The sequence below is a fragment of the Mus caroli genome, unplaced genomic scaffold, assembly GCF_978045245.1.
Source record: "Mus caroli unplaced genomic scaffold, Mus_caroli_1 scaffold_7, whole genome shotgun sequence".
NCBI classification, from domain to species: Eukaryota; Metazoa; Chordata; class Mammalia; order Rodentia; family Muridae; genus Mus; species Mus caroli.
In genome coordinates this window covers 87,555,318-87,574,670 of record NW_028227262.1, presented here as the reverse complement: position 1 = coordinate 87,574,670, position 19,353 = coordinate 87,555,318, and the positions used below count along the sequence as shown (strand labels likewise).

Below are 19,353 nucleotides of genomic sequence, written 5' to 3'. Positions count from 1 at the left end.
AACCAATGCTCAGTGCTCATCTCCCACTGTCTGTGGGGTCATATTTATACTCTGTCATCAAGTGTCCTTTCATATGTTTGCTATATCAAAACATCCTTTCACCAGTGTCTGCTTCAGGAAAACAGTCTTACATATGTCTGCTTTAGCAATACCTCCTTTTATCCTTGTGCCCCAACAAAACATCATTTGACATAACTAACTTTCCACAGAAATGAGAAGTTTCCACTTCATATATTTCCTTAAATTTAGACATGTCCGGTTTTGCCTCAGAGAAATTTATATTCACATCATAAGAATTACTAGTGGTTTCTCAGACACTCCTGCTGCTGGACAAGGAAGGGAGTGTGCTTTGAGAGCCAGTGGTTTAGGCAGACCTTCATTAGGTAGGTCCAGTCCTTTAGAGGTGTTGTGTTCTGTGTTCTAATTACAAGTGAACAAAGACACAAACAAAAGAGAAAGGTGTCTTTGGTCTTCTGCCTCAAACAGGACGCCTGCTTTTCAATCAATGCTTACTAAATGAAATCAATTACTCAAAAAAAAATGATCAAACCATGTACCATTTTCTTTTTCTTCTCAGAACTATCCTTGAATTATATATTGTCAAGACTACGCTATAATTTACATTTAGTTTTATTCTTATTACTTTGGTCATTTAGGTAATAAATTTATTGGGTGGAAGAAAAAAAAGACTAAATTTCCTTTTAATTTTCTGTATGTTTGGAACAGATCCTCACTCACTAAAACCTTGTAATATTTCCAAACATTCTATTTCATACAAATATTTTTGGAGACACCCAGGGTCTCCCTTTATGACTTGATTTCTTGACCACTACAGAGAAGTTTTCTGTAGCATGGGAGAGACATACTTCTGGTCATTGCAGCAACATGTGCTGCTGTTGTAATTACTAAATGGTTCTCCAGTGGCATGGATGACTGTCTTGATTTTAGAACAGCTTCATTGAGTACCAACAAGACATTTATACATTGAAATTTGTTCCAACATATAAGAGAGCCAATACTGCTATTGGGCTGAAATCCAAAACACCACTTATGGTTCTTCCATTAATAAAAATTCTGAAAACTGGGTCAGCCAAAGCAGATACTCAGTGTTATTTATCAGTGTTATTATTTAGGAGTACAGCATATTAGCTTCTTTTTTGATAGTAGTGTAAAATTTCTACCTTCATAGTAAGTGACTGGATGTTGGAGTTTTCGTATTTCTTTTTAGAAAATGAAATCTAGTTAATGCTCTTATGGAAAGTTTATAAAACCTGAGAAATGGTGGAGAAGCTACTTGGTTTAAGCACCCTATCTCAGTACTGAAGACACAAAATGCTGCACATCACTTTCCATGGTTGCCACTGACCCTGCCACATAGGAGACTGAAGAACACAGATGTTGCAGTGAGGATGCAGTGGTGTGTTTCCCAATTAATACAGCGCTGTAATGAGTAGCCTTTTAATTCATATTTTTCTTGAGTTCACTATTGCCATGCTGATTTTAGCAGCACTTCTTTACCAGCTAGAGCAACAACAAACCAACAGCAACAAAATAACAAAACAATCTAACAAAGTAACCCTGGGGATTTTCTTAGGCTCTTCTCTGTGCTGGACTTCCAGTTTTGACCCCAACATTCTTGTTGCTGGTCTCCCCAAAATAAACCAAGCTCATTATCCTGCTATGTGATTCTCTGAGCCAGACCCTGTTATCTTCTTTCAACAATAACAGCAATGGTTTGCCAGCGGCTTGGCTATTCCTCTATGAAGAGGTAGACTCATTTAGCTCTCGAATGGCTTTTTCTGATGTCCCACAGGATTCTTCTTCTGTCACTTTCAGACTGCCTGGTCTGTGTTCAGTTTTTGGGCAGAGCATGCTTACCCAGAGATTCTGCACTTGTTTTTGCCTCTTCTAGAAGATTGCTTCCATTCTGCTCATGCTCACATCACCTTCACACTCGGCACCTTGGATTTCATTCCTCTGGTTGTACAAAGTGCATCACTGTCATGGGCCACCTCATCTGGATGTTTCCTTTCTTGTTGGTGCTCCTCCCTGACTGGAGCAGGCTGAATAGACTGAATATTACTTTCTTCCATTGCCTGTAAAAGAGTAGCCCCATTTTTAAAAAATCATTTGCCAAAACACTAAGCTGTTTGTGTGTGCTGGGTAAATGTCACCCAGACATTTCGGTGTAACAAGTTGGATCCAAGCTTCCCCCATGGATGCACAGGCAAGCTTCTGGTTTTGCAGTTTACCAGGAGACAGCCTCTCTGCTGCTGCTGTCCCTCTGCCAACTCCTGCTGTTCTTACCTTTTTTTTTCTAAGACATCCCTTTGAGTGTTAGTAGTAACCACTTATAGAGCACCTTCTTATATGCATGAGACACGATGAAAACAAGTTGTATTTGAGCTAGAAAGAAGCGGTATGGAGACACGTATGTGACATATATGTGTGTATGAACAGATACTTCCCAAACTTGGAAAGTTCTGTGCATGTGTTTTCATGACTCAAAGCCAACCACAGAGTTGTTCCTGCGGATTCTCTAATCATAAGAAGAAACACAATCCAAGAACAGTGCTTACCATGCACACTGTGAAACATGGGCTTTGGTGAAAGTGGATAATGATAAATTGATATACATGTTGAAAGAGTCTGTAATTATTTTAAAATGAGCCTGACAGCACAGGCTTGCCATGTCAACCCATGACAGAGTGGAAGTTAACTCACTTGATAGCCACACAAAAGCAGTGTTCACAACCCAAGCAACAAGGATGAGTGGGCTGAGGGTTAAGGATTTCATTTTTCATTCCTCTGCAGTATCGCTCACTTCCACTTTGACTCCTCTAACATTTGTGTTTTTCCATGACTACACAGTGAGAGTCTCTGTTACATATCACATCATCTACTACCTACAGTGATGACTACACAAAAAAACACACACACCTGTGATTACACATGTTTAACGTAGCCACCACCAACTTAATTAATGCCCTCTGTCATATTTAATTATTAAAAATTCTTTTCCTTAGAGTAAGTTATATACCTCTAACTGTATTTTAGTTTTTTGAGACTAGGCCTCACTGTGTATCCCAGTTTGTTCTTGAATGCACATCTGTTCTCCTGTCTTAGCCTTCCTAATTCTGGAATTACAGCATAGAGAGCACGGCCAGCATAAGTCCTACACATGTTTCTAGATTAAAAGGTCTTTTTTCTTAGCATTTTAGCTCTTCCTAAACTTTCTAGTTAAAGAGTTAAAGATTTCTTTTATTTACAGAGGTTTTGTTTTATCAGACACCATTTGTATAAAGAAAAATTACATTGAAAATAATATTTTAACATAATACTTTACCATTTAAATATTTTAGGATATTTTTGATAATTAAATGCCCATTAAATTAGTTTTATTAGGTTTATTTGAATATTAGTTTTAAAAAGAACCATTCTTTTGTAAATCAAAAGACAGGCTTTTGTGCCCTCTGCTGATCACTATGTGCAAATGCAAGTGTTTTTTTTCTGAAGTAAACTGTAAAGCAAATGCAGTTATTTCATTGTTAAGTGAACAGCAGTTTTAGATATTGATGAAGCTCGTACACTTTGGGTATATATTGTTAGTTGGCATCTAGTTGGATTATCATCCATTAAAGGTTGAATTAAAAATAACATTTTATTTTTAAATTGCTACAATTTATTGCTATTATTTCGTGGGTGTGTGAGTTATGAATGTGTCTGGGGGCATATGTGTGCCCTGATGCACCCATGGAGGTCAAAGGTCCTGTGTCTTGAACTAGGTTGTAAAATCTGAATAGCAAGTGACTTTACCAGCTGAAGCATCTCAATTTATCTTACAGAAGAAGAGCCACAGAGCTACTTCTTCCCCAGTATCTCATTGCTCCTATTTATGAGCAGCAGGTGACAAATAACCGGCGACTGTCTGGTCATAGTAGTGAGATGGAGGTCTTCAAACCTCAAAGCTGGCAGGAATCTTGGACTGAATCACTTTATCCCTCTGATTACCGAAGACATTCTGGAGTAAGTACAGTATGGCAGAAGATAAAGGAAATAGTTTTAATTAGGAAGTTAAATTGAACTGTAACCATCAGAGAACCTTCAACCTCACAGATTAACTTTAGACTGAATATAAAATTTTCCAATTAAATATAGTTCAAAAGTAATGGATGGTTTAAAAATTCCTAACATATTTTATTTTTTAAAAAAATATTTTACTTTGGAATATTAACATTTGAAAAGTATAACCCTCCAGGGATTTCTTGTGTTTTGCCTCAGTTCCCAGGCTTTCCCCACACCCATTCTCCTGCTCCTTGCAAAAATAACCACTGTTATCTATTTTTGTGCCCCACACATGTTTTTATTTATTTTGCATAATTTTTATTCATTTTACACGAACATGTGTATATTCTTCCATATTCTGACTCTTATTAGACTACATTATTCTATATTAGAGTCTATTCTAGACTCTCTTAATCTCGTACCTCTAACCTCAAATTAAATTTATGAGTGTATTTCCATTATTAAGATCTTATTACATATAGTGCAGATGTCCCCATTGACAACAACTGAAGTAACAGTCCATATTAGGCATAACCATAGTGAATGGTTAGAAGTGTATCTTCCCAGACATTCCCACATGTTTTTATGCATGTATGAATGTTCAATATATTTATTTGGCACAGTATTTCCTAAAACATACGGCTGACATAAATATATTTAGACTATCATTTAGGAACTTGATTATAAAATGCAATGTTCCAGAAAACTTTTTCTATGTTACTTCATATTTTCAACTAGTCTGTGTAACCTTTGTCTGTTACTTTCTACAATAAATCTCTTTTGCTGCTGGACATCAGCACTGATTGAAGTTTCACTGTTGCACGTACCCTGAATCTTGTGGCGTGCACCTTATGCAGATTGTCCTGTCCTCCCATAATGCTGAGCTGTGGAGTGCTTTTTGTTTCACATTAAAAAAAAATCTCTAAATGGTGCTGTCAGTGTGACTTGTGACCTCAGTCTTCCCCTCTTTTATTAAGCATAGATTCTTTTCTCATACAATATAATCTGAATACAGTTTTCCTTCCCTCTACTCCTCCAGGTTCCTCCCCAGTTCCTCTCCCACCTGGATCTGCTCCCTTTAAGTCTCTCATTAGAACCATTGCATACACTAGCAAGATTTTGTTCAAAGGACCCTGATATAGCTGTCTCTTGTGAGACTATGACGGGGCCTAACAAACACATAAGTGGATGCTCACAGTCAGCTATTGGATGGATCACAGGGCCCCCAATGGAGGAGCTAGAGAAAGTACCCAAGGAGCTAAAGGGATCTGCAACCCTATAGGTGGAACAACATTATGAACTAACCAGTACCCCGGAGCTCTTGTCTCTAGCTGCATATGTATCAAAAGATGGCCTAGTTGGCCATCACTGGAAATAGAGGCCCATTGGACATGCAAACTTTATATGCCCCAGTACAGGGGAACGCCAGGGCCAAAAAGTGGGAGTGGGTGGGTAGGGGAGTGGGGGGGGGGAGGGTATGGGGGACTTTGGGGATAGCATTGGAAATGTAAATTAGGAAAAATACCTAATTAAAAAAAAGAACACAACAGGTGTCTCAGAAATAACAATAAAACATTACAAAATAAAATAGAGCAAGATAAAACAAAATCAATTATATTGAAATTGGACAAGAAAGGTTTTCAGAAAAATAAAAGTCTCCCAAGAGAAGGCACAAGAGTCAGCACTTACTTGTTCTCACATTCAGGAGTCCCAGAAAACTGAAGGCTATAGCGTGTCTGCAGAGGACCTGGTGCAGAACCATGCACAACCGTGTTGCTGCTTCAGTCTCTGTGAGTTCATAGCTTTGTTAGTTGTTTTAGAGTGGAGGTCCCCAACCTTCCTAATGATGCAATCCTTTGACCCTTTAGTACAGTTTCCCATGCTGTGGTGACCTCCAACCATAAAACTATTTGGTTCTACTTCATAACTGTAATTTTGCTACTGTTATGAATCATAATGGAGCTATCTGTGTTTTCTGATGGTTTTAGCCAACTTTGTGAAAGGTCATTCAAACCCTAAAAGATTAGGGCCCACAGCTTGAGAACCACTGTTTTAGAGGATCTTGTTATCCAGGTATCCTCTGTCCCCTCTGGCTCCTACAGTCCTTCTGCCTCCACTCCAACAGGGTTCCCCGAGAAGGATTTAATGGCGACATCTCATTTAGAGCTGTGTATTCCAAGGTCCAGCTCTCACTAGAGAAAAATTCTAAGGAAGAACTGCTACATCTTTCTGCTAGCTTATCTGATGCAGACCAAGCCCCAGCTTTTTATTTTATATATCAACCCAGTTATTTACTCCAGGTTTCCTTTTTTTTTTTTTAATTATCCTATGAGTCAGCATCCCATGCCCAGCCCCTTAATTTTTAGAAAACAACAAGTATACATTTTCTTTTAACATTGAAAATGAGTTCAGAGATCTACCTGTCTCTCTTAAGCACAGATGATAAACTAGCTGAATGGAACTCCATCCTGAAATTACCAATTCTACCACACCTGGGCCTAAGCTTGTTCTGTCCCAGGCTGACCTTGAAGCTAGAATCTGCCTGCCTTTGTATCTTTCCGACAAGATGGCTCATTAATGCAGCTGTCTCTCTCCCTTTAGATTCATAAAGCTCCTTATATAATTTATATTGTATCCTTATTTTTGCGTAGATGAGAAATTATACATATTTCTAACTCATACTTTTAGAGTTCTTTTTCATAGCCTTAAGGGCTGTCCTGAAGATCCCAGCTTTTACCATTTTCTGAGACATTAGCCACACCTTCGCCTCCTGGACTCATGCTATCTCAGATTATCATGGAGTCATGAACAAAGAAGACCTTCCTCACAGGAATGTGAAAATATATACACTATTATACAAACAAGTCTTATGTCCACAGCAGTCATCAACACTTGTGGAGGTCCACATTGGCTGGCCCTCTCCTAGGGACAGGAACCATGCCAATTTGTCCCCACCAAGGCCATGCCAGACCTGGCACAGGTACACTGAAAGTACAATAGAAAGTCACGCCGAGTTTATGTATACAAAATGTATGTGGAATTAAGGATATATTTTAACTTTATTCTTTATGTGCCATGCATGACGTTCCTTAAATCTATGCATCTATTTCAAAATGCAAAATCATAAACATTATTGTCCCCAAGCATTCAGATAAAGTATGGCCTGTTTCTGTGAGAGATTAGTTAAATAATGTTTGCCATATTGCTCACGTCATGATTTATTCAGTGACAGTGGACAGTCAGACTAACCTCAGCCCCACTGGCACTTGAGTCTCTCAGCTTCCGACACACTTTCTATGGTGACTGTGGTTAGGTAAGCAGATGTGAAGTCTAAAATAGCTATGAACTGGTTGTGTCCAGGTGAGGACTTGGGGGAAATCCCAAGTTGAAGGAGAGTCACCCCTGCTCACAGCACCAACATGTTAGCTGTCACACACATTTAAATAATGTATAAGAACTATACATTGTTTAAACATTAATGTGCTCTTGTTTATGTCTTAACCTTGCATACACATACACGTACATGTACACACACACACACACACACACACACAATTTGTTGTTGGTTTCACAACTTACTAGTCTCCGTGCAAACTCATTTTGATCTGTGTCTTCTATTTTTATTGTCTTAGAAGACAACCAAGAGTTGTGATCATGTATGATGATGGTGTCAATCTTACTATTTCTAAATATGTATCTAAACACATCCCAGTAATTCAGATAAGAACCTTCTCTGCTTCGCAGAGTCTTACCAGAATTCTTGCTTTGAAGAGGTTGGTCCCTTTTTGTTGTAACTGTCTTATTATATTACTTTTGATCTATTCTTTCTCTTTGACTATAGGGTTATTCTATGAAAGTCCAATTGGGGCAGTCTGACTTTACTTATAGACCTATTCCTGTGACAAAACCATATTAAGAAGCACTTGTGTCTTATACAAGCAATAATATTTATATTCTTATTTTACTTCAGAATAAGATAATATGTTCACAGTGGCTAATTACATATGAATTTAATACTTTATTAATTAACTGCTTACTTTCAGTGATATGATATCTGATTTTGTCATGCCTGGATGCATAATCTTGCTCCCGTTCTGTGACTGAAGACCATTTGTAGTGGATCCCTTGGTCTCTTCCCTGATCCTACTGGCAGAGTAGCCATTGTCTGTGCTGTAGGAACAATTATATGTTCAAAATACTTCCATTATTTTCCTTTTGCATGAGAGATTAAATAAAGCATCTTTAATGTGCATTCACAGGAAAGTGACATGGTAGTTAGAGTACAAGTTGCTGGGTAAACAGCTGGTACTGCCTAAAGCAGATGTCTTTCCAGCTAAGGCCTGGACACTCAGCCGGTACTATAGACTCAGCATCATTAGACTGAGTTGCCGGGAAGCCTCCTCAAAGTATGTACCTTGAGATTGTTACATATGATTTATTTCTGCATGATTGAAAGTTGAAACTTGTTACTTATAAACAATTTGTGTCTGTGAATTTTCTTTCCTGTGTTTTCCCAAGTAGAGTAGACTTTCTCTTGAGAGTGGTCATTTTGTCTTTTTGTGGTCATTTTCTGAAAACTCTTCTGAGAAATAATAGGGCTGGGACAAGACTCAAGTTTTGCTGCTTTCTTCACAAAATCTTCAAATGATAATTTAATATTGTTTTAAAATCCAAATAAGAAATAAAACTTAGGAGAAGTTTTTAATAAAATGTGAAAGTATTCTTTGTAGTAGGTCATCTTCAGAAGGACAAGTTATTTATGAGCCCAGAGGGACTGTTTTCCTATTGCCTATGTACTGCAGGTCGCAGGTGTCCCTTGCTTTCACACTATGTGTTTCAGGCCCCATACATTTGCTTGAATACAGCCCAACATCAAACACTAGAGACTGAATGTGCGCCCAATGAAAGGAAGGCCATGGATTTCTGATGTGGTAGTAGTTCCCATGAAATAATTTATTTTTAAAGGCTTATTTATTTTTATTATCTTTTGTTTGCATCTGTGTTTGTTTCTCTGTATGCAGACTACATGCATGAAGCTGCTGGAGGCCAGGAGAGTGTGTGAGACCCCTTAGAATTGGAGTTACAGGCTGGTCTGTACTGCCACATGGGTGCTGGGGAATGGACCCGTTTTCTTTGAAAGAACAATCAGCTCTCTAAACTACCACGTTATCATCCCAGCCTCTATGAAATGATCATTCCTAGTGTTCTTGTTCATGCTACTGGTAATTCACAGAGCTTTTATTTGCAGTCACAGATGTCTTTATTGTCAATTGCATCTTCAGGAAGGGGTACTCTTAATGTATGTAAAAAGTTTGTTTTATCTAAAGCAGATAATCCTTGTGGTAGCGGAAGCCCCTAGGCAATGGCCTTCAATCTACATATTTATATAACATGTGACTAAGAAAGATTGGATGATAACTGAGAAAAGAGGAGCTGTGAGGTGTCTCAGTGTTAAAGCCTGATGACCTGGGTTCAGTTCTGGCAATGCCCAGTAGGAGGAGGGAATGAGCTCCCCAGGGTTCTCCTCTGACTTCCATGTGTGATATGGCATGGGCATATCAGCACTCAGCCCTGCCCCCAACACACAGGATACAACACAGTAATGGAGAAAAGATGTTTCTAGTATATGTAAGCTTTATTAAGGAATTAGAAGGCTACATTTATAATTATAATAGCCTAGTTAAGAGAAATGAAATTACTATGTCAGTCTTACAACACATCTCTTGCTTAATGAAAGTGGTGAGATGAGACCCTGTTTTAATCAATTTGTTCAATATTATATTATAAATATGTCTCAGGTGTCTAATGACAATTTTTAGATACATGACTTTTCATAATTTGGAAGACTTCTGTTAAGCTTCAGATAAATTGTGGCACAATGTTTATTTGTGCTTGAAATATTGATGTGCTCAGAGCAAGCATACCTGCTTGAAAATCCATCCAATACTAGGTATTAGTGTATTTGTTATTTGATGGAATAACTATGCAAAGTGATACAGTCTTGGCTATTAGCAGGAAGAAGGTAAAAGTAGTATAGAGAGGGGCATTCAGCAGAGGGGTCGCTTTGGAGATTTAGACAAGAGCCGGGCCCCACTGAGTCTCAAGACTATGGGAAAACAAGCTACAGGTAGTTTTACCCTTCCAGTAGGAAACGAAGCTTCATGTAAAATAAAGTTAATTAACCTCTTTATCTACCTATCTCTCTGTCTATCTATCTGTCTGTTTGTCTGTCTATCTATCTGTCTATCTATCTAAAAGAAAGCTTTTAATTGGTTAAAAGTTTCAAAGAATGAGTCTGTGATCAGCATCACAGTGAGTTGTGGCACCAGTGCCACACCCCCTCCAACAAGGCCATACTTAATCCTTTAAAACAGTTCCACCACATAGGGACCAAGCACTCAAATATAGGAGTGAGTTGCGGCCAGGCTCATTCAAACCCCCAGAGATAGGCCTCTGATTGAGGGCACCAACTACACAACAACCTTGAAACTGATTACAGTTCTTATGCATGGCATAAGGAGTTAAAGAACCTTCTATTTTAATAGATTTTCTATCTACTCAACGACAGAGTTCCTCTTAACAAATCAAAACAAGGCAGAGCTATCAGCATTTGCAGTATTTAAGTGCATGAAAAATATGCTTAGTATAGAAACTTTCCTGAAAACATTTTCACATGTTAGTCTTTTGAATACTCGCTAAAGAGACCTACAGTTGAGCTACTCTTTCAGTTTGAGTGCTGATTCTAACAAGAAATGCTAAGAAAAAGGTCAAGGAATGTTTTGATACACAACTGTCAATTGATGATAGTATTTTGGTAGCAATTATAGGATACTTATTTAGTCAAGCTGATCGGTTTCACTCTAGAGCTCATGATCTCCTTAGCTATGATCTCCTTAGCCATGTGATTAACAGAAACAGATATGAGTCCCCCCTCTCCCTGTCCCCCCATGTAGCAGGATGGAAATGCAATCAGAAAGTGTCTAGTTTCTCCTGTAACATTCATGTTGCTATCGAACTAGTGAGAATATGTTGCCTAGCGAGTATTGTATGCAGCATCTCGAGTCTACAACTGGGTAAGAGCATTGATTGCTTTCCCCATTACCAGGGAGGAAGTTTTTATTTAGATCAGATCCAGGGTCCCGCAACTAAAGTGTGTATTGTCTTCAGCGATAGGGTTTTATCATCTAGTTATGAGGACAGCCAACAGCAGTGAGAGTAGCCTGTGCACCATGAAAATGTCATACATATGCAAAATAGTTTCATTCAGTTGTTAAGAAAAATAGAATCATGTGATTTGCAAGAAGATGGATGGAATTGAGCAATATTAAAATAAGTAGGAAAACCCAGTACTGGAGAGACAAATGCTGCATGTTCTCTGTCTTATGTGGATTTTAGCATTGAAATTTTAGATTCACATGTTTAATATGGAGTGTCCATAAAAGGCAGGAAGCTAGAAAGATCCCATGTTATGGAGAAGGGGACTTAGGGAGAAAGGGGTTAATAGAACATACATAAAGGTAGAAAGAGGAAGATTTGGCAGTGTTGTTGTGGGGTTGAGAGATGGGCAAGAGGATAGAATGGGGAGTATTTAATAAAAACTAAGAACACACGAAAAAGACTAAGACACAACTTTATTAGTATTTTAGCTTCATATCTGTTGCTGTGATAAATATTTGGATGAATTAAAAAATACTTAGTGGAAAATGGTATTATTTTTAGTACACAGATCTAGGTTTCAGCCCATCAATATTGGGAAGCCAACGTAATAACTTAAAATAGCTACTTTCAGCCACACAGCAGTGGTAGAATGAATGCTTATATGCCTGTGCTCAGCTCACTGGGTTTCAGCTCCAACACCATAAGACAAAACAATCAGATATGCAATAATTAAGTGAGACCTTTTATCTAAACAAGAGCCACTATGCTATATGGGGTATACAACGTTACCAGGGCAGAAGAGTTGAATATGTATGTTGCTGTAAGGTTGAGCATCTGAGGAATACTCTCTGCAGTGACAGCATACCATCAGCTCTCTGCTCCTCATGCCAGGGAATGCAGAGCATCCTGTATCCTTTACTGACTACAAGCCAGCCTCCATAGAGACGGCTCGGATTCTTAGTCTTGCTTTGCTTCATTAGTTGGTGACATTAGCAGGTTACCCTTTTCTGTGCTATAAACTGCCGGTGGCATTACTACTAACTTGAATTTTAATAAAAGAAGATTCCATATCTGAGAAGTCCTTTTGCATCAAATTAGTGGAGTATAGCAACCACTTTCCCATCCCCTCCTCCACACTCTTGGTTACCAGCACCAGGTGCTCCAACTTTAATAACCTTTGGGGTTTCTGATTTGTTCATTATTGTTGCTCTCGTGATTATGACCTCAAGTCTTTCTTTCAGCTCGTGTCTTTTCCCTCACCTAACTAGTCTGTACCTCTTCCCTATGTCCTGGGTAACTGAGTTTCTTTTATCAGCAGTCTGATAATCCCTAAGCTTCCTGTGTTGGACACCATATTCTCCAACTGTTTTTTTTTTTTTTTTTTCATGAGTTCATATTTTAGTGCCTGGCTTGCCACTGTCTCTGGTCTGTGTTTCTGTTAAGTTGTATAGAACACCTATGGCTATTTTTAATTATAATGACCTTGTGTTTCCCAACTTAGCACACTTTTTAGTAGATTAAATACTTGTAATAATCCCAAATTTTTTAATTCATAGTAAGATTTTAATACATGTTTGTGAATTATTTTTCTATTTCCTTAAACCTTGAACTTTGGCATTCTATTATTTTAGTGTAAACAAAATTTCATTCTTTGTTTTGAAAAGCTGAATCTTGCTTTACTGGGTCCTGGTCAAGACTGAATTTTACTGACTTGCTTTTTTTTGTTTTAACTTTTTCAGGCTGCTAAATTGGCTACCACAGTGAAACCCTTGGGGTCCCAATGGGGGACTCAGGATCAAGACGATGTACCCTGGTCTCCCGGTTGCCAATATTCAGGAAAAGTATTAACAGACGACATGATTCTCTCCCTTCTTCACCTTCCTCCAGCAACACAGCTGGTGTGCATAGCTCCTCCCCCTCCAGCACTAACTCAAGCTCAGGGAGCACGGGAAAACGCAGGAGCATATTCCGTGCTCCCTCTATCAGCTTCCACCATAAGAAGGGGAGTGAACCTAAGCCAGAACCCACTGACCAGAACCTTAGTATTTCCAATGGTGCTCAACCCAGTCACAGCAATATGCAGAAACTAAGTTTGGAGGAACAAGTCAAAACCAGGGGAAGACACTCTGTGGGTTTTAGCAGTTCACGAAGTAAGAAGATAACAAGGTCTTTGACGGAAGATTTTGAAAGGGGAAAGGAGCCTTCAACTAATAAGAATGTCTTTATAAATTGTCTAAGTTCTGGCAGAAGTGAAGGGGACGATTCTGGATTCACAGAAGAACAAAGTCGCCGTTCGATTAAACAGTCAACCAAGAAGCTACTCCCCAAATCCTTCTCATCTCACTATAAGTTTTGTAAGTCGGTTCCTCAGAGCCAATCCACATCATTGATACAGCAGCCTGAATTCTCGCTGGCAATTGCACAATACCAAGAGCAGGAAGCCGCCTTAGGGAGACCTTCCCCATCTTGCTCTGTGGATGTAACAGAGCGCGCAGGAAGTTCCTTACAGTCGCCTCTGCTTTCTGCTGACCTGACCACAGCTCAGACCCCTTCAGAATTTTTGGCCTTGACTGAAGATTCTTTGTCTGAGGCAGATGCCTTTCCTAAAAGTGGAAGCACGGCATCACACTGTGACAACTTTGGCCACAATGATGCTACCTCTCAGCCCACTTCCAGTCTTACTGCTGTCACAAAGACAAAGATGGAATTTGTGGGGACTGCGCCCTGTGTGATGATGTCTCCAGGGAGGTACAGGCTAGAAGGTCGGTGCAGCACTGAACTGCATTCTTCACCAGAGACCCCTGCTGGTAACCGGAGGGAAGTGTTACTACAAAGCACTGAGCCCTCTGTTAGGAATGGGAGTGATCCAGAAACCCATTTACCAGCCCATCATCAAAGAGGAGAGAGCCCCTTGGCATATGCTGGTGAACCAGCGCTGAGGACAGGCTCACCCAGGACACTGGGCTCCTACGACCAGCACAAGGCATTGGCTGAACGCTTTAAAGGGGTCCACCCTGTCTCGGATTCAAGGGTAATCCCTTCCTCTGGGGATCATCATGTTTTTAACAAAACGTCTTACGGATATGAAGCGAGTGCTGCCAAAGGTATGCGGATTTTCCTCGTGCAAAAATTATGTACATTAATCTTCATTTTATTTGAACAATTATTTTTACTCCATATCGTGAGTGAAAGGCACGTTTCCTTTGTATTTATAATTTCTGTTAAATCTTTGCTTTGGTTTTAAACTTCCCTCAGCTATAATGAAAATGTAAGTTTTTGTTACCCATTTTTCTTAGCTGTATTATTTCTGCTATTCTGACCTGAAAAGGAGGTGGAAGGAAAGAAACTCCACTTGGAATGTGACTGAAGAAGCATTGGTGCTTTCTAGCTAATGAAATAAAAGCATACCAGTCAAAATCTTCAGGAAGGAAATGTGTGAACATGAAATTCTGCTTCCTCTGTCAACAAAACTCTATTAGCTAGAATCCACGTTTCAGTACAAATAATTTCTATATGGCAATTCAGAGGGATTGCAGGCTATGAAAATAAGTGGCGTTAGAAAGCCTGCCAAGGTTAAAGTCCACCTCAACACTAACAAGCTATGTAGTTTTAAATGCCTTCACTTTGACTGTAATATGAGTGTGTGTATAGGACTGACTGTATTTATGTGTGTGCATGTGAGTTTGTTTGAGTGTGTGTGAATTATTTCACTTTGGTTCCAGAAAATACTCAAGACAATTGTTGATTATGTCCCCACTCTTTTGACTATTTTGTGTGCTATAATTTACTATTTTTCTCTGTTATTAGCACTGCTAATGTAGTAACTTTCTAAATGCTGAAAAAGATGCTTATGTATCCAGAGATAGTGTCTGCTGTTTATAAACATTAATTAAAATGATTTCACCTGCTCTTATAGTTGTTAACTCTTTCTTAAGCAAGAGGACTGGGGCTCAGGGAGGATACACACCCTCAGTCATAGAGGCAGATGACCAGGGGGCTGGGTGGGAACTGTTTGGCTCCCTGTGTTTCAGATTTGCAGATCTAAAAACAAGCTAATGTGTAGCACAGCAGGTGGATGCTATCTTGATACAAATTTCAGATTCTTAATAGTTATACTATATTATATGAATGATCTAAAATATCAAAATATCAAATAAAATTAAAGATAAATCAAATGACATATCAAAAATCGCAAGTCCCTTTAGAACACAACACATTTTGTAGTCTAAATACACACATTTGTTTTGAGCATATCTGATATAGCACTTTTGATTGATACTTTTGTAACAAACTGCTACTTGGTAGCCCAGGCTAACCCTAACTGTTCATGAAGTCAATGCTGGCCTGGAAACAACAGCACTGCTCCGGCCTCAGATGCCTGAGGGATGGTCCACAGATTTGCTTCTGTGACGGCTGTGAATCTTCAAAAGAGAATAAACAAATTATTACTACAAACGCAGAACTTTTTCTGAGGTCGAGACCCTTTGAATCATTCTAGGGTTTTTCATTATCTTAAAATGCTATATTGATTAAAAATTCCATTTAGCATCGATATTCATTTTTCTTTATCTGTCTTGCAAAAGTTCTTGCCAGTAGCCTCAGTCCATACCGCGAAGGAAGATATATAGAGCGGCGGCTGCGGTCTTCGTCTGAAGGGACAGCGGGGAGTGGCAGAATGGTCTTAAAGCCGAAGGATGGGCATGTGGAAGCCAGCAGCTTGAGAAAGCACAGAACGGGGTCCTCCTCTTCCAAAATGAACAGTCTGGTGAGTCCACACATCCATCTGCAGATAATGAGAAACGCTCTGTGGGCTTGGCATACTCAAATCTCTTGCAGAATGAACACAGGGTAAATGGAAAAGTGGTTTCCGTACTTGATGTTGCCAATCAGAGAGGCTAAGTGTTCGCCTGAGAGTCTCATGGGGTGGGACAGGGCTTGCCAGACAGCAGCCCTACCCCATTTTGGGGGAAGTTGTGTCATTTCTGTTTTAAAGCAGGGATTGGAATGCTGAGTGTGAGGACACCTTAGAAGCCATACTCCGTGACTACTTGGCAGCCTTATGTTATTGACACCTTAGGGCCTTTAGTGGCTTCACTCGGGGTCTTATCTCTCAGGGTGAACAAGGTGTAGGAGCTGGCGGAGTCCCTGCAAAATCCCCACTTGAGACTTGAACATCTTCTTAGAACAAGTGCTGAGCTTGCTTGTAGGCCAAGGATTTGTGCTGGGCTGTGCAGGTGGCATTTTTGGTCTGAGCTTGTACATGTGGCATGCATGTCAGCTATCTTACAATATAAAATGTAGCTATACATGAGGAGTGGACTGTGTATACCATGGAGCTCAAGGATCCCCAGGTAGGTTTGTAATTTTATGGATCACGCTGCTCATTTTTGCACAATTGCATGTTTTTACATCAGTGTATTTAATCTCCATTATTTAACACTGCTACCTTACCTAGCTATCTCCCTACTGTATACCTATCTACTTACCGACCCATGGATATAGATTAAATGCTTCAAATAACCCTTAACAATGACTGCTTAATGGTACCTTAGCTTCAAGTGAAAACACTGTCATTCACAGAACAGTGTGTTGTGAGAAGCCTTAGATTCTAAAGTCACGTGGGGCTATAGAGATACATTTGTACTTGGTGGAAGAGGTTTTGGTAACTGCTCAGAGAGGAAACCTTCCTTAATCTTGGGGGGAAATCAGAAACCACAAAAAGACAAATGCTAATGGGACTTCTGGTCCCATTGGCCCCAAACTACCATGTGTTTGCTTTTGAGCTCATGCACAAAGGAAGCTAAGTGCATGGACGCCAGAGGGTAGCACTGCTCATCCTTTTCTCTTGGGTATTAAAAGTGCAGCATGTGTTTTGCAGTTGCTCTTAAAACAAGAAAACATGCTTAAGATGCTTTTAAGACAGTGGTTCTCAACATTGCTAATGCTGAGACCCCTTAGTACTTCTTAATAATCTAGTTCCTTATGTTGTATTGACCCTCAACCGTAAAATTATCGCTGCTGCTACTTAATAACTGTAATTTTGCCACTGTTATTAATTTATCATGTAAATATCTGTGTTTTCTGATGGTTTTAGGCAACCCCTTGTGAAAATGTCGTCAGACACCCCCCTAAAGGGGTTGTGACCCACAGGTTGACAATCACTGTTTTAAATAAATGTGGATTGAGGCTGATTGTTAGGAAACATTTTCCTCTGGGAAAACTGTATTGTTTTTTTATGTAGCAGTAGTTATGTAAATAGTTTTTCAATCCAACCCACTTAAGAGTTGGCATTTGAATTATTTTATATTTGAAATTTTACTCTTCCCATACTTATTCTAAATAATTTCCTCCATCATGTCAATGAACCTCTGTTTCTGATTCTTTTATTAGATCTAGAACTTTAAAACAGGAATTTTGTTGTCTTGCGGCCCAGCATTTCAACACATATCTCTGCAGTACTAGAAAGTGGCCACTAGATAGCAGGCAAACACCGTTTTGTGGTGGAACCAGCAGTCTCTCGGAACAGGAATTTGGGGAGCTACTAAGACTTGGCTGGATTTGCAGATGCTGTTTGGTGAAATAAATACCAGCACTTTTGAAGTATTAGAGGTGACTTGACAGAAATTACTTTATAATTTCAGCTTTCTTTTACATTCTTTAATTTGCATATCATCCTTCCATTACTGTTTTGTCGATTAATGTAAAATGTGCTCCATTCATCTTTAACATACAGCAATCAAAGGAAGAAATTCTGTGATGTGTTAGACAATTCTAGCACTGGTCAATACAGAGAGTGGTGGAGAAAAGATTTCTAATAATGCTAATGAATTCAAGGTACAGCTTCTGACTGTGCAATTGTACAGTCACAGGGGTGTCATCCTATGGACTCATTCCCACTTTAGCATTTAATCTATTACCCAAATACTCAAATGTCCTTGCTGCAACACTACATGAGGCCTGCTGGGGATGCTGCAAACCTGATCAGGAAGGCCACATATTATGACTTACTCCAACAAAATCATTCACGTGGGATTTCTGACTTTCAGGAGATGTCCAGGGTCACATCCACACTCCAGGGTCAAAACAACACAACACACAAGAAACACAGGAGAAGGCCAGCCATTTCTGGTTCTTCCTCTATAAGATGGTAGCTTAGAATATATGTTCTCAGTCACCTGCTTGTGGCAGACTGGAGCTCACCTGCTTAACTCCTTTGAGAAGACCTTTGTTTTGTTTTGCTTTGGGGAATGAGCCATTTTTATTTATATGCTGCCATCATTGATTTATCATTCTTGTACGATGTTCATGACTTAACTCACGTTGTCTTACATGGTGGGAAGATCAATTTGAGTAAGAGACCCATAGAGCTTGAGTTGTCCTGGCTTGTCATGCACTTCACAGAAGACTGTGGGTAGCTGCTCATTCAGTCCCTTGGTGATTATTACTAAAGCATACAACTGCAGTATTAATACGTATTAAAAATCCCATTAACAACAGTATGTATTTCTGTTTCTTTTCAGTTATTAAAGAAACATCAGGGGCAGTTGTAAAGATAAAAAGAACCTTGTCTCTGATTGTATTTCATTAGTCCAGTTTTTGTTTTTAATAAAAGAATACCAGAGACTCTTTAAGCTATAAAAGAGAGAGATAAGCTTTGGGCATGGTCCTGGCCCAAGGATGATTGACTTCTTTGGCTGGTCTGTGGCTTTCTTGATGCCAGAGTCTAAACATGGGAAGAAACAGCAGTTGTATAAAAGAACTTTCCAAACCACATCTAAGACAGACCAATTGCCAAGAATAAAACCTTTTATCTGTTAATTAATTCATTCATGAGGGCAGAAGCCTAATTAGCCCCATCTCTCATTCACTCTAGTGTGCATATAATTTTACTGTGAGTCCTCTGGGGGCACGAACTTTACGTAATCAATAGGCCAGCACTATGGGAGATCCTCAGTAACTTTCTGTCACAGAAATAGAGATACTAGAAGCCCAGCACTGCTTGATTTCTACTCTTCATGCTTTTCTGTTTCAAAATGTTTTTCACTTTTTCACATATTGAAATTTATGAGTATGAATATAGATTCCCTTCATGTATATATGTGTACCACATATGTGTCTGGTGTGTGTAGG

The 19,353-nt window shown here is 39.2% G+C and overlaps 1 protein-coding gene across 4 annotated transcripts in view; it reads left to right on the top strand.

The window, feature by feature from the left end:
- Ccser1 (coiled-coil serine rich protein 1) overlaps positions 1-19,353 on the top strand; it is a 1,169,843-nt gene that overhangs the window by 110,633 nt on the left and 1,039,857 nt on the right. For all 4 annotated transcript variants that reach the window (XM_029478490.2, XM_021165504.3, XM_085840568.1 and 1 more), the window contains exons 2-3: positions 12,963-14,327; positions 15,807-15,988. In XM_029478490.2, coding sequence (XP_029334350.1) covers positions 13,004-14,327; positions 15,807-15,988 — 1,506 coding nt within the window. In that variant the 5' untranslated portion in view covers positions 12,963-13,003. The remainder of the gene's footprint in view (positions 1-12,962; positions 14,328-15,806; positions 15,989-19,353) is intronic.